At 40.6% G+C, this 14,604-nt stretch overlaps 1 protein-coding gene across 2 annotated transcripts in view; it reads left to right on the top strand.

The window, feature by feature from the left end:
- The window catches only part of ANXA5 (annexin A5), a 33,393-nt gene extending 19,735 nt beyond the window's left edge, over window positions 1-13,658 (top strand). For both annotated transcript variants that reach the window (XM_006263428.4, XM_014596212.3), the window contains exons 7-12: window positions 955-1,011; window positions 7,294-7,387; window positions 9,142-9,237; window positions 9,929-9,987; window positions 12,089-12,211; window positions 13,037-13,658. In XM_006263428.4, coding sequence (XP_006263490.1) covers window positions 955-1,011; window positions 7,294-7,387; window positions 9,142-9,237; window positions 9,929-9,987; window positions 12,089-12,211; window positions 13,037-13,099 — 492 coding nt within the window. In that variant the 3' untranslated portion in view covers window positions 13,100-13,658. The remainder of the gene's footprint in view (window positions 1-954; window positions 1,012-7,293; window positions 7,388-9,141; window positions 9,238-9,928; window positions 9,988-12,088; window positions 12,212-13,036) is intronic.
- Window positions 13,659-14,604: the final 946 nt, after the last annotated feature.

The raw sequence follows: 14,604 nt of genomic DNA, 5'->3' as shown, positions 1-14,604 counted from the left end.
ATGCTGTACATGCATTCCTGGAAAATGGCGCATAGCTCAGAGTCACATAAAGGGAACCCACTTTACAATGTAACAAATAGGGATACATTCCAAGACCTTGACTGTACTCACCCCCAGACAGATTTCTACCACTTTTATAAGACGATTTTGGTACTGACCAACTGCAGACACTCACCACCACCCTGTGCTTGTGTGTAATGTTACCATAAAGGGAATGGCAACTACAAAAACCTGTGTTGCAGGCAACGAACGAGGAGCATAGATCCACACAGGACCCTATATTTTGGTATGTCACTCCCACAGTGCACAAAGCAGCTGACTGTGGGCTTCTACCATACCAATCACATAGAGTGAATTTACTTCACATATAATGAATTTTTGGTATAAAAAAGGTCATCGCATAAGAGTGAATTCACACATACAGAACCCACATAAAGCAAGGGAAGGCTGTAATTCAGAGTATAAATCTGTTTTTCAAAGATCCCATCTCAGTTATTTTTCAAAGTCCTTAGAGACTGATAAAGCACTTGTAACTTCCTCTTATCCATCCTGGGTATCTAAGTTGCTCAAAGAGGCGTATCAAGGCTCAAGATTGACTCTCTGGGTCTATTGGAAGTTATGGTTCCTCTGTCTCACGATTCAGTTCTTCCTTGTTACGCCCTATGAAAGGTCAGACTCTCTGTTTATAATGGGGTACTCAAAAAGCTGTTGAATAGTAGCATTCTTGACGCATACTTCACTGGTGTTTGGAAGACAGAATACTTAATTCATCATGTGGTATGGTGGTCTGTGTTCTTGCTGTGGAAAGGGAAATAAGGCTGATTGATGATGGTCTCATCTCTGACTCTTACGTTAAATGTGTTGGATTACTTTGTTTTGGGCTAAAGTGTCAATGTAAACCCTGAGGTTTTTTTTTTGGTTTTTTGTTTTTTTTTTGCCTTGGATTCTTTTTAGGCTAATAGAGATCCTGATGGCAGAATTGATGCAGGTCTAGTTGAGCAAGATGCTCAGGTAAGTGAACATCTTTTCCTACTCTATTTTGGCAGGAAATCTTACTACTTAATATAAAAGAAAAAAGGGGTTGCACAAGTGGGGCCCAGATGTGAAAACTAATTGTTGTGGAAGTACATTTAGCTGCTCTTCTATGGTAAAAGATGTGCAAATAAAGGTGGTGAAAGCCAAATATTTAGATTTTAAGTATCCAAGCTTTCACATTTCTTACTTGTTTTCTTTTCTGACTAATCTAAATATACATTAATCTGCATAAGAGAATTAATGTATATTTTCCATGTTGCTAATTATAAAATGAGATGCCTAAAATAGTACAGTGAAGGGAGTATTACAAAGAGTGGATGTTTAACCTCGTGGATTCTCAGGTGACTACTTTGCAAAGTTTGGAGGCATTTCATTTCATTCACTAAAGTCTGATTCAAGCCCATTTCTACATAGAAGACTGATGTGGCCCTTGTGAAGTAGTGGATGATGCAATATTTGCATTATTCACTTAGAGCTGTCTCAAAGGTGGAGTTCTAAAAAGAGAAAGTAGCCAAATTATGCTGCTTTGTTTTCACCATATGGCAGTCCCAGCTGCAGACGTGACTGTGCCAGGTGTTCCACGGAGCTGGATACTGCTGCAGCTGAATGGTATTTTCCATGGCTGGGCTAGTACTTCAAACTGGAAAAGGAGGAGTAGGAGCAAAGTAGCAATTTAAATAGTAACATCTGGTAGATCAAACTGGTTTTGTTATTAGAGAACATGTTTGAATTTCAGCAGTTGGATTACAGAGCTCTTTAAAAGTGTGTTGCACTTTGGTTGTTTCAGTGCTGGGCTAAAAATCTTCTTAGGCAGATTAATGTATATTTAGATTAGTCAGAAAAGAAAACAAGTAAGGAATGTAAAGTACAAGATGAGTAAAATATACTTCTGCCAGAGATTCAAGATTAGCAAAGGTACTGACAAAATGCTTGTCCGTTTTCTGTTGCCGCCTCCTAGGAGAACTTTGCAAATCCAGAAGACTTCACCCTCCTATTATATTTCAAAATCAGCTCTATAGAAATTAGACACTGGATGTTAATCAAGTAATTGTTTTCCTGTCTGCCAAAGCTGTTGCCAGGTTTTATCTCTAAATGGGTTTACATAGTCAAAGCAAGGAGCAAAGCACCAGGCCCAAGTACAAAGATTTATTTGGGTCTCTAATTGAGGTGATGCCTGCATGTGAACTTTTGTTTAGCCTTATCTACATGAGGAAACATGATGATTTTATCTAAATTAGAATGGGAATCTAAAATGAAACTAAAATTAGTATTCTATGTTTGTACAGAGCCTAGCACAGTGGAGCCTAATTCATGACTGGGCATTACATCGTTATAAATAACTATCAGTTTACAGTCCAATAGGGTAAAATCAGTGTAACCTCCTTCAGGTCTTTGATTAGGTTAATTGCCTTATTTTAGCATAGCACCAACCCTGCTATCATTAACTTTGAATTACATACAGTATTACTTAAAACTGACTTGTTACCCATAGCTTCTTTGGGAAGTAATATTGTAACTGTAATTGAAAATAAAGCTAGTTTCTTTAGATAAGCCCAGGTTAAATACCTGTGTGTGAAACAGATTGTAGTGTGCATATATATATATATAATATAGTTAGTGAAGGGGGTTTCCTGCCCTCTTAGATTTCCCATGATGCAAGTGGCTGAAGGGATGGGCTGTGGCCTTTAGCTGTGTTGTCAGATCCAGGTGTTATAAGTTCAGAATCTACCTTGAGAAGAAATCTGAGAATAAATTCTGGGCACTCTCTGCTGTTAAGAGGAATTTTATTTGGGGGGAATGCAGTCCAAGTATGATAAATAATTTAGAAGTCACACAAATTCTTTTTAAAAGAAATTTCACATGGGAGAAGAGAGAGATTGAGAAGAGATGTGAGGTATGTAATAGGTTGAAAGGAGTTCATTGCCTTGGTGAAGGGAATGGGGATAAGTGGGAATAGAGTGAAGGGCTAAAGCCAGAAAGGAAAGTGGGACCCTATGCGGAGGGGCAGTTGGAGGATGAAACCAAGAGGGAGCCTCGCAACTTCATATTTTTCCTTTCCTCTGCATCCATTTGTCCCCTTTTTTTCCCCACATGAGCTGGGGACCCTGTACATAATATAAATCTAAGCTTCAGAAAGCCAGACAATGCAAAATTAAGGTGCACAGTACCCAGAGGAGATGTTTACAGGACGCAAAAAGGGTGGGTTAGGGGTGTGGCTGTAAATCCCTGGCAAAATAGTGGCTGGCATTCTACCTGAGGGACTGCCTTGTGGGGGTCAGGGGCCTGGCTCAGTGTTTAGTGCAAGCTACCTAACCACAGGAGCATGCGACTCTCCAGTAAGCTACTGCTTGCAATATGTGTCCATAGCAGCACAAGATGTCAGACAGCAAAGAACAACTTTATACCTAGAAGGGCTTCTAAAGTGGGAGTAAGAGGATTTACTGGAACTTTGAGTTGAGGCTGTCTTTTGCGGAATTATGGAGAATAAGGGTAGAGAAAGAAGAGGGAGGGGGCACAAGTCTTCTGTCAAGCGCTGTAGTTACTTTAACCTTCATGCTGATCAAATTGATGAGATTTCTTCAAGCATAAACTGAGTATGTGTGTTTTCTCACCGGCACTGATGGACTTTGCTGTGTATGAACATTGTCTCCATTCTACAATGTCAAGTTGGACAAGAAGAGGGAAGAGCATCTTTTAAGTGAAGTTCATACCAGGCCTCCACAACCATTGTTTTCCAATTAAAAACAAAAAGCTCTAGGAGGATCTATTACCTGAAAACTTGGTTAGCTCAGGATTAGGACTTCCTGATGGCATCATTCTGGAGCGTTTGGTTTGGCAACGTTTAAATCCTTGAAAATTAGGAAATAGAGAAAGTAGGTGCACTCCAGCCAAACCTCCAGCCTCCTTGAGTGGTGATGCAGCATGCTGGTAACACACACATTTGCACTCGGAAGCAGGTTGCTTAACTACTATAGCACAGACTCTAAAGTCTTTTCTCTGCTTAGGCAAAACCTATGCTTATTTGAATACTACTGAACAGCAGCTACCTATATCTCTTCTATGTGCAAGCACTGAGCCTACTGCTCAGAAACAGCCCCCTGCTTGTTAAATTTTGAGCCGTTGACTGACTTGAGCCATTTTTACAAGGCCCTCTTCCTCACCCATGTCGGGGCCGAGGGGCTGTGGCCAGCAGCCTGGGCACATGGGCCGGGGAAGTCAGCACGGTGGACTAGAATTAGGCACTGATGCGTGGAGGTTGATTAAAGATTGTTTTACTTACACGGTAGATGGTCACGGTGCAGGCAGGAAAAACTTGCTTGGTTACAGTTGTAGATAGAAGAAAAGAAGAAAACTCGAACGATGAGAGCTCTCTGAACGGATACGAGAGTCCGAGCTGTGAGACTCAACGAGCGCGCAGGGTAGGGATACGTCAGGGATCGTTCGGTGACGGGGAGAGACTCTTGATGGCTGATCAAGCCACCATTCGGTCCGAGATATACGTAGAAATCCACGAGGTAATCATGGACTCCTTGCCGGAATTCTCGGAATCGGGGTTCTCAGGATCCTCCTGAGATTCTCGGAGATCTCCGACTTGGGCGGAAACTGCTCAAGCCTCTTATACGGCTAGCAAGCCAATCGCTAGCCACCACGTGGGAATAATTTAGAAACAGCCAATAGTGGGACACAAATTTGCATGCGAGTGGCGGGAACTCCTTTGCGCCGGGGTTTTCTCTCTGCAGCTGAGAATTGCACCATGCAAAGAAAGCTCCAGATGGCGGGAAGTAATTCTGCAGTGCCGAAGCGCACACACAAATACTCATTAGGTTATGACAACCCACAGGATTCCAGGCAACACTGTGCTTTTACTTGCTTAGCATTAAGCCATAGAGTGACCACTGCCTCAGAGGGCAGCAGCATTTTGCAGTGAGGGGGCTGCTTTAATGGAGCTCAATGCTGAGTATGGGACACTTCCAACCCAGCTGGAGATGAAGCCACCACTCCCCACGTGCACTGCTGCGGCTACCACTTTTCCCTGCTGCTTAGACAAAACACCCTGCTGCCAGCGCAGTGCTGCTGAAATGCCCCAGGCTGGCTCTGTGGGCTGTAGGATGCTGACTCCTGTCCTACCTGACTATTGACGCTGCCCGCAGAAGAAGACACCTGTTCACTTGGTGCCGAAATAGATTCTACAATTATAACACAGAACAAGTTTTGCATGGCAGTGCAGGCTAAACCATTAAATAATACAGTTAAATCAATGGCACATCCCCGTCTTCAAGCATTTCAAGATTTTAATGTCACGTTTACAAGTACAACAGAGTTCCTTTGGAGTAATTAGTGATGAATTATTCCTTTCACCTTGCTAAGATTGGATTGCAATGAGATACTTAACAAGCCATTTCAACACTTACTAATGTTCATTCGTACTGAAGTAAAGGTATCTGATGGCACTTGGCTTGACATATATTTCTAGCTTCATCCATAAATACCTGTCACTGTTTGCAAGCCTCTTTACTCAGAAAGATTTATTGAGTATTAAATCTTAGTTCAGGAAAGAGCAGGTGCTTACATTTTATGAAGGATCCTAACCCAAACCAAACTGATGTGATGTCGTACCTGGAGAATTCATTTTATAATGCCCATGATTGAGAAACAAAGTAGGATCTATTACACCCATAACAATAATTTAATGTTTCCCCCTCTGGTGTGATGAGTGCAGTTTATGGATGAGGTTTGCATACTTAGGAGGTTAATGTTTATACTAGTGCCTTTTACCTCACAGGATTTTAAAGTTGGCAGAATGTAACTAAGCATATGGAATTTGACCAGGGTGATTGGGTTAATGACCTTACTCTTGCATAAAATGACATGGGACCTTTATTGATCACCGGGAGGACCTCTGTTCTATACTTTCAACAGTTCTGGGTGCCATACTAGAGATTTTGACTTGGAGAGCAGTCATATGGACTCAGAATGCTTTGATACTTAGGATGTTTTTTCTTCTCTAAACATTGTTTTTTGAGTGAAATTTAATGCTCGTCAAGGAAGAGACATAGTGGCATGAGCCCCTTGTATAGACAGATGCTTCTCACACAGCTGTGCTGATGCACCTACGGTGAGATCTGTATTCCAGATAGAAACTGCCTTTATACTAAACTGTGTAGTTGTTTTGGGGAGGGGTACAAATAATATTAGAGATTTCTCTTCTATTGGTAGATTGTGCATCTCAGTCTTTGAATAGGCTTGTGTCATCCTCCAGACTTCTGCCATACTTGGGTCTGAAGTGGCCAGTAGAAGGGACTGCTTCGCAGATGTATTGCAAAACTCTCTAGAAGAAAACACTTACTTTTAGTCAAATGAAGGCACATCAAATGAGCAAACTTTAAGAACTAGATCATTGTTGGTTGGTAGAGTTTGCTCAGAGGGTCATAAATAAGATAAGAGACATGACGCCAGTGGTGTGGGAATATGAGAGCTTTACCTTATAGCTGAACCTGTTCTTGTGGCATGTGTGTGTTTTGGCTTGTGTTTATATCAACCTCTTTTCAGGCCCTAGTAGAAAATATTTATTTCTCTGATATGAGTATTATGTAATCATTACCTTAGCCAGATCTGCATTCTGGCCCTATACTTTGCTCTTTACAACACCATCAGTAAGTTATTTTGTAAAGTTTTCATAATAACAAGTTTCTCTTGGAGCTGGGAAAACTTCAGTGACATGACCTGGATTTGCAGCCATATGGGAATCAAATCTGTTCATAGGAAGGCTTTGATTTCATAGGGGGGCAGCTTGAAAGTTGGTCTAGACCAGAAGTAATTGTAATGACTAGATGCAACTTTCTTATGTTGAAGTCTTTAAAATGTATTTGCTGACAGACTTTGACTTCATGTTAATTTAATGTGCACCTTTCTGCAACAGTAGTCCTGCTTCACATAAACAAATGCAATGTATCTCAGGGTATGAAGGGATTAATGAAAGTGGAAGTAATGCTCACACAGCAAACCTAAAAAAGGGACAAAAGTAAAAGAGGAAGTAGCATTGGAAAATGGTGGAAGGAATCACCTGGGTAGCTGCAGTGGAGACCTGAGATGTGTTTCAAGATACCTCCTCAAATTTCTCCTTCTTTTCTGGACATGTCACTTAAGTTTTCCCACCCCCAACAGCTTTTTATTTTATTTTTTTTCCATGGACTCTGAAGATCTTTAAGTAAGCCTGTGTAGAAATAACTTTGTTTTGGTTTCTTGAATTTATAACAGGTCTTGTTTAAGGCTGGAGAGCTGAAATGGGGAACAGATGAAGAAAAGTTCATCACCATCTTGGGAACTCGAAGCGTCTCACATTTACAGAAGGGTGAGTAAAATGGCTCAACTAGAATGGGAGACCTTAAACTAGAATCTCATCTTTGATAATATGCTGGGTGCTGGTGATATTTTGAGTGACTTGATTTTGTGGCTGTTTCATGTCCATTTGGCTCTCCACTCACCTCTATCTCATGGAAAATGGTAAGGGCAAGCTATAGTTTGTAGGAAAACATGGTAGAGTTGAAGGACAACTGGTTTGTGTCTTTAGGAACATATTCTTTGTTTCTACTGAGAGAAATCAAGGCAAAATAAGTGGTGCTTGAATTCCCTGATGACTAAGTCATAATGCTCTGGTGGAGATCCAGCTCTGAACAAGATCAGCCCTTTTAGGGAAAAAAATGCATGTTTCATGTGTGCGCTCTCTCCACATCATAGATTCCCCCAAATGTGTGAATCTGTTTTATCAAACTGTTTGGCAGAAAGATGTGCTAAATAAGATTGGGAAATGCTGATTGGAAGGTTTTGCTTTACCTTTCCTTTGCATTCACTGGATTTGCAAATCTGATTTGATTTTTGTAATTCATCCTCCGTAAATTGAGACCGGATTTCGTTTTTGTGACACCCCAGATAGTGCTAAATACTGTAGAAATATAAATTTTCAAAGGAGGATGCTGAAATTTACAAATGTATCTAATGTTACTTGACTCCAATGGAACAATTCAAGTTTAAAGTTAAACATACGTAAAAGTTGATTGCAGAAGTGAATAGAAAAAAATGTAATTGAAAGCCTTGCCTGCTTATACCTTGGCTTACTTACTGCTTCTAATTCTGTACTATTTCTTATTTTTTCATTGTTAACCTATTCTTACCTCCTCCTCGTGGGGTAAATTAGATGCAACAAAACCTCCACAAAACCCTTACATTTTCTATCTCTTAGAAGGCCGATACTAGCAATTAAGCATTTTAAATAAAATAAATATAGTAAAATAGTAAAGTAAATGTATTTCTAACTAAGTGAATTAAGTTGGAGGAAAAATTTGTTATTGATTACACAATGATTTGCCAGACAGCTATAGAATATTGGAGACCAGGGTCCTCTGGCTTTTGTTGACTTTGTGAAGGGATTGATGTGCATTTGGTGACCCAGTATACAATTAACACACTCAGTTCAAAGGCAGTGAAGATGAAAATGGGTTTTCCCCTATTTCAGATGAGCGTTTTAGTCTCTGAGATGCCTTTTATCCCTCCGGAAAGGTTAGCCTTACTTCATGAATCTCCAGAATCTTTAATTAGTTTTTGAGATTGGGTCTAATATTGGAGCATGAGGCCTTGGCCAGTAATAAAAGCTGTGAAGTACACTGAAATAGACAGCAGTCAGTAGAGAGAAGAGTGGACAACCTGACTTTTTAGATCTCTGAGATCACTGCACCTACTCACTGCTATCAAGTATTTGTATGGGGAGGTGAATGTTTTGTACAGCAGTGAGGTGCCTGGTCTCTTTAAGATGATATCAGTATTAATCATACCTGAGTGAATTGCCCACGCTAGCCAAGATGTTGACTGATATTATCAGAGGCCTTTGAAGAATACTTGCCCTACCCTTTTCCCAGTGAAATTGTATAGTACTATTGCAGATTGCTGGGAAGTGGATAGTTATAATAAGGCAGGGTAAGAGCATCTGGAGAATAGAATTTGAACAGTTTATATATAATGATGAAATTGGCATAGACTCTGAAGGATAAAAGGCAGAGAAATCATGTTCTCACACACGTTTTGTATATCTGTACACTTCCTGTTTTTCAGTGTTTGACAAATACATGACTATTTCTGGCTTTCAAATTGAAGAAACCATTGACCGGGAAACCTCTGGTGATTTGGAAAAGCTGCTTCTTGCTGTTGGTAATTAGCAATCCTACTACTGATTCACTATTTAGAAGGGTTGCAAGGTGAGCTCTGAAAACATGACATGGCACTTGCTTTAAAGCAGGGGTGTCAAACATATGGCCCGCGGACCAGATCTGGCCTACAGAGCTGTCATCTGGCCTGTGGGACTCCTGGAGGGGCTGGGAATTAAGTGTGGAGATGTGTGTTGATTGCTGATTTTAAAAGATGTAGTTGAGGTGACAGGGGGGCTGCTCACCCTCTTGCTGGCTACCAGCTATGTTATTTATATCTTTTTTCCTTTTTTCAGAAAGTAAGTTTTTGGGCAACTATGAGGGAGTGAACTGGAGTTTGCACAGTCATGCATCCTTAGGAGCAGTTTACCAAAATCTAATTGTGGGATAATATTCTGCCTTTGTGTGCATCTTTGCTAGCCCACTGAGCAGAATGTGCTGTTATCCTTGTAACAGAGTAAAATGTGGCTAGCATGATCTGTATTGCTAATGGAAAAAAATGCATTCCAACTTTTAGAACTCAAGACTAGCAGAAAGATATTAGGTCTAAATTTTAGGTATTGAATCTAAAGTGATCATTCCTGACCTGGAGTCAATGAGCTAGAAACTTAAAGCCCACTAAATCCTCTTGCCACCTGTAAAGGATTGCCATCTATGTTTAATGGAAACTGAATATTGATGTTTTGTTTTCTCAGTGAAATGTGTCCGAAACGTACCTGCCTATTTTGCTGAATGCCTCTTTTATTCCATGAAGGTAAGGAGTTATTTTCCACATTATGTGCCCCTTCCAAGGGACCCTTTCTCACTTGCTCTCTTTCAGTAGAGTAAACCCACCCCACAGGATTTGCATATGTAGGCATGTGCACAGTATTCTATACCAAACTAATAAGCTTCTGAAGAAATATTAAAGAAGGAAGACAGGTAGAATATAATAAGGCTTTTACATTGGGAACCATCTTCTCTTTCCGGAATGTAATTCTTTCTTCAAAGCAATGAGCAGATTCAAAAACATTTCACTATCTGCAAAAAATCCATAGGACCTTTAATTAGGATGTTCACTTCCTAATTTCCAACTTCAGCAACAGGATTTCCTAATACTAATCGTAAATCTGGCATAATACAAAGATTGCAATCCTATACTGAACTGTTGCTGCTTTCACAGCTGAGAGGGAGGGACAAAGGTGGCTTTCTATCAGTGGCTTTCCATCCTTGGCTTCTGATCAAGACATAACTTGAGGACAACTATATGGCATTCAGCTAAAACATTTAAATGAATACCGTGAGAATCCCTACTGGTCACAACCAAAAATTTCATGATTCAAAGGGCATAGAAAATGGGAGTGAAAGTTAAGGAGAGAGTATACAGCCAGAATTTTGTGCTGTATCTATGGGACAGCATGGTGCCACTGCTCATGTTGAACATGGTTCATTGAGGAGAAAGTGGGTAAGATGTCAGGATGCTGTCTGGAATAATTTATCAGCACTGAAACTCACTGGGCATATCTAAACATGCTACGAATGCAGTTAATTGCTCCCAGGCTCCATTTTTGCACATGTGCCTGGGAGAGCAGCACACTGAGCTGGGGTAGGAGCAGCCCTAGCTGGCAGGGGACCCTGGGGATCAGCTTGCCAGCCCAGGGCTGCTCCAGCCTGGCTCAGTGTGTTGTAGAGGGGCTGGTTGGGGTGTAAGGGTGCTACAGTGTGGGGCTTGCCAGCAGGCAGCCCCCGCACTGTAACACCCTTGTGCCCTGGCTAGCCCCATCAGCATCTACACATGCATTGTAGTGGAGTAAATAACTCCACCATGCTTGTGTCTGACAGTACTATCCTATGGCAGAGTTAATTAGTTTACTGCTGGGTGATGTTTTACTGCAGAGCTAATTAGTCAGCTCAGCAGTAAACATCTCATGTAGGCATACCTGCTGAGACCTTTTTTGAGCAGAAAGTCCAATTTGGAGAAGAGATTTCTTGCTTAATTAAAATAAAGTTATGAAGTTTCCCTTCTTAATGAGCAGTTGGATAATTTGTAAATGTGCAGTTTTCAACCAGTGATTCAGATCTGTGCAGCAATTGCATTCCTTGGTTAGTCATCATTGTATTGTGCATCTACTTTTATTTAAACAATCATTTCTCAAGGGTGATTGATGAAGCTGATCCTGGTATGCAAATATCACAAGGCATTTATGCACATACCTTTTTGTCCTGTGACGCACTGGAGATCCACTGCTTTGGAGCAAACTCAATTAATTGAGGCTGCTGCGCATGTGAGTTGACGTGCATTGTGCTGCACCACATGCAGTAGTATAAGTGGTGAAATGCACGTCAGCACACAGAAAATGGTGGTGGCATGCTTTTGAACTAAAGCACCTCTGAGGTGTTTTAGTTCAAAAGCGCACCACTGCCATTTTCTCAGCACTGACATGCATTTCGCCACTTAAACAACTGCAAGTGTTGCAGCGCTGGGTGTTTTTCAAAGCACGCAACACTGCAGTGCTTACACATGTGAAAATGCCCATAGTGTTTCATTTTGAGGGGCTGAATGAATCTGGGCAGTCATGATCTGAAGCTACAAAGTAGGGAGCATGCATTAGGAGGTGTTAAATATGGCATACTTTGTAGAAGCTCAGTGCACACAGGATCAGCCCCTTCCTTTACACTACCATTTGAACACATTGTGGTACAATCTGAAAACATTCTGCACTAATAAAATAACCACTGCATTGTAGCATTTCTATTTCATAGATGTTAGGGGCTGGAAGGGACCTCTCAAGATCATTTGGGGTAGTCTGAATGTTTAGACCACACATTGAATATAAATGAATGTTTTAAAATAATATTAACCCTTTTTAAAATAGGGAGCTGGTACTGATGATGATACCTTGATCAGAATCATGGTTTCAAGAAGTGAAATTGATATGCTGGACATTAGACGTGAACTAAGAAAGAACTTTGCAAAATCCTTGTACCAGATGATTCAGGTAAAAAAAACTTCAATTTAATTTCACTGGTAAAGAAGTAGTTAGAGAGTGTAGTTATAAGAAAAATGTTGAATTGTTGAATAGTTTTTCTTTATGCTTGTCCCAAGGGGAAAGTTCCATGGCAGTTATGAAAGCAAAATCATAACTGGAGTTCATTTATTAGAAAGGGAGATAGTAGGACTTCCAGAGGATGGGTTATTTCAGTGTTACCATGTATTTATTTTTCAAGTCAGAGTTGTGAAATATAAGTCATAACCTCATTTCTGTGATGCAACATTTGCAGGAATGTTTTTCATATAGATGATCCTCCCCATTTTCCTTCCTAAGTCAGATTTTTAGATTCATTGCACAGTCCTTAGTCTGTAGGGTTTAGTTGCTTTTGACTTTGCTACAAGAAACCAGGCTCTTTTTCGCTTGAGTCAGTGGCCACTTCTCGTTAATTTCCGTGGAAGTGGGATCAGGTCCTTGATGACTTATCTTTAATACATCCAGTAAAGATCGCAGGGGTTTAGGCATAAAGTGGATTTGGTTGGTTGGTTGGTTTGTTTGCAAGTGGAAGAGCTGACATAGTTACATGCAGTAGGAGGTCCAGCTCCAGTACTGCAAATATAAATCTTTCAGAAACTTTTGAACGAGAAGCCAGTATGTTTAAAAACCCAGTATTGGGCAGATAAACTCCTTGTGTCATTCCTAAACTGATAGTCAGACAGACGCATTTCCTGGGGGTGGGAAAACTCAGTCATTTCTTGGAGTGCTTCATAGGACTCATTTTTTCCCCTTAAGTATATTTGTGACTCACCATCTGACTAATCATCCCATTTGCAGAAAGATACATCTGGGGACTACAGGAAAGCACTCCTGCTCCTCTGTGGTGGAGAGGATGACTGATGCCATCAGTGACATGAAGAATTCATCCTGCTCTTGCCTTGCAGCCCTGCAATTACCCTGTCTTGCTCTGTTCTTGTATGATAATGCTTTGTGGCTGCTTATATTTACACCATTATCATGATTGTCAAAAATGGGCATCTTGTTATGCGAGTGCTATACAGTCTCTCTTACTACTGCCATCCAAGTAGAAGTCTGTGTGTCCCAACCCCTGGGAATTTTTAAAGTGCCTTTTATGAATATGCGAGTGTTCTCCTCTTCATGGAAGCTGGGCACTAAACCAAGAATCTGGTTCTTTCAAGATATTTTGCTGACTTCGGGGGGGGAAAAAACCCCAACACATTCCAAGAAGAACTGAAATAGAATTGAACCTCATTTTTTTTTACTTCACTTACTCCGCTCACTGCATTTCCATTAAAATATTAGGCAAGCTTTAAAATTATGAATGAAGGAAAATTATTCGTTATATATCCTATCCGGTGCTATTAAAATAACATTGCTAACTAACATTGTGAGCTGTCATTGGAGATGTAATGGACCAATAAACTTTTGCCCTTCTCAACACACGTGTGTTTTGATGAACATTGAAGGGTTCTTTTTTTCCCCAACAGAGTGGAATTGTTCCTTTTGATATATCATTAAATATTTTCCCAGCGTCTACAGGGTTTTAAGTAGTAAGGCCCCTGGAAGATATTATACTTAAGACATGATTAACATACAATTAATGACATGATAAAACAGGGAATAAGCCACAGGGTTATTACACAAAGTGCTTGTAATAACTTTGTGCCTGGTTCGCATCATGTCTTAAATTGAATTTGTGGCCATCACCAATCAGCTGACTGGCACTTCTGAGCCTAGGAGCTCTCATGAGCTGGCTGGCACTCCAAGCCAGGGGGCACCCAATTTGCTAATTGATCTTGGGTCTCCCCTGCATGGGCAGTAGGGTGCAATTTGGATCTGATCCCTGATCCCACAGTTCTGGCTTCTGCTGTGTACATGTAGCATGTCAGGAGGCACAACTGTTGGGATCACAGATCAGATCCCATCGTGACTTTAATTGAACATCTGTTGGGGACCTAATATTAGCAAGGAGCTCTGAACAACCTCTTAGATTTTGCTAAATTGTGTGTGTGGTTTTGTGGCTGGACTACAGAGTTAATAGTGGCTGAAGTGAGTGCACTAAATAAAGTGCAGAGAACTGTATGTATATTTCCAAATGTGTTCCACGTATTGACATGATAGAGTTCCAGGTCTTTCCTTTTCTTTTTATTTTCTGTGGTGGTGTTTTTGATTTTCAAGAGGTGGGAGTTTTCAAAATCCTCTCATGATTTGCTTTAAATTCAGTGCCATAAGTTAACATTCCTGAGCAACATTGCAAATCAAATCTGCATTTGTGTGTAAGAGAGAGAGAGAGAGAATAAACAATTAGAACAGATAAATAGATTTTGTTTCAGGTATCCAACACCACAGTTCAAAACTGAGCTCATCAATTACAAACACCAACT

Source organism: Alligator mississippiensis, chromosome 2 (genome assembly GCF_030867095.1).
Source record: "Alligator mississippiensis isolate rAllMis1 chromosome 2, rAllMis1, whole genome shotgun sequence".
NCBI lineage: Eukaryota > Metazoa > Chordata > Crocodylia > Alligatoridae > Alligator > Alligator mississippiensis.
This window is presented reverse-complemented; position numbering and strand designations above follow the sequence as displayed.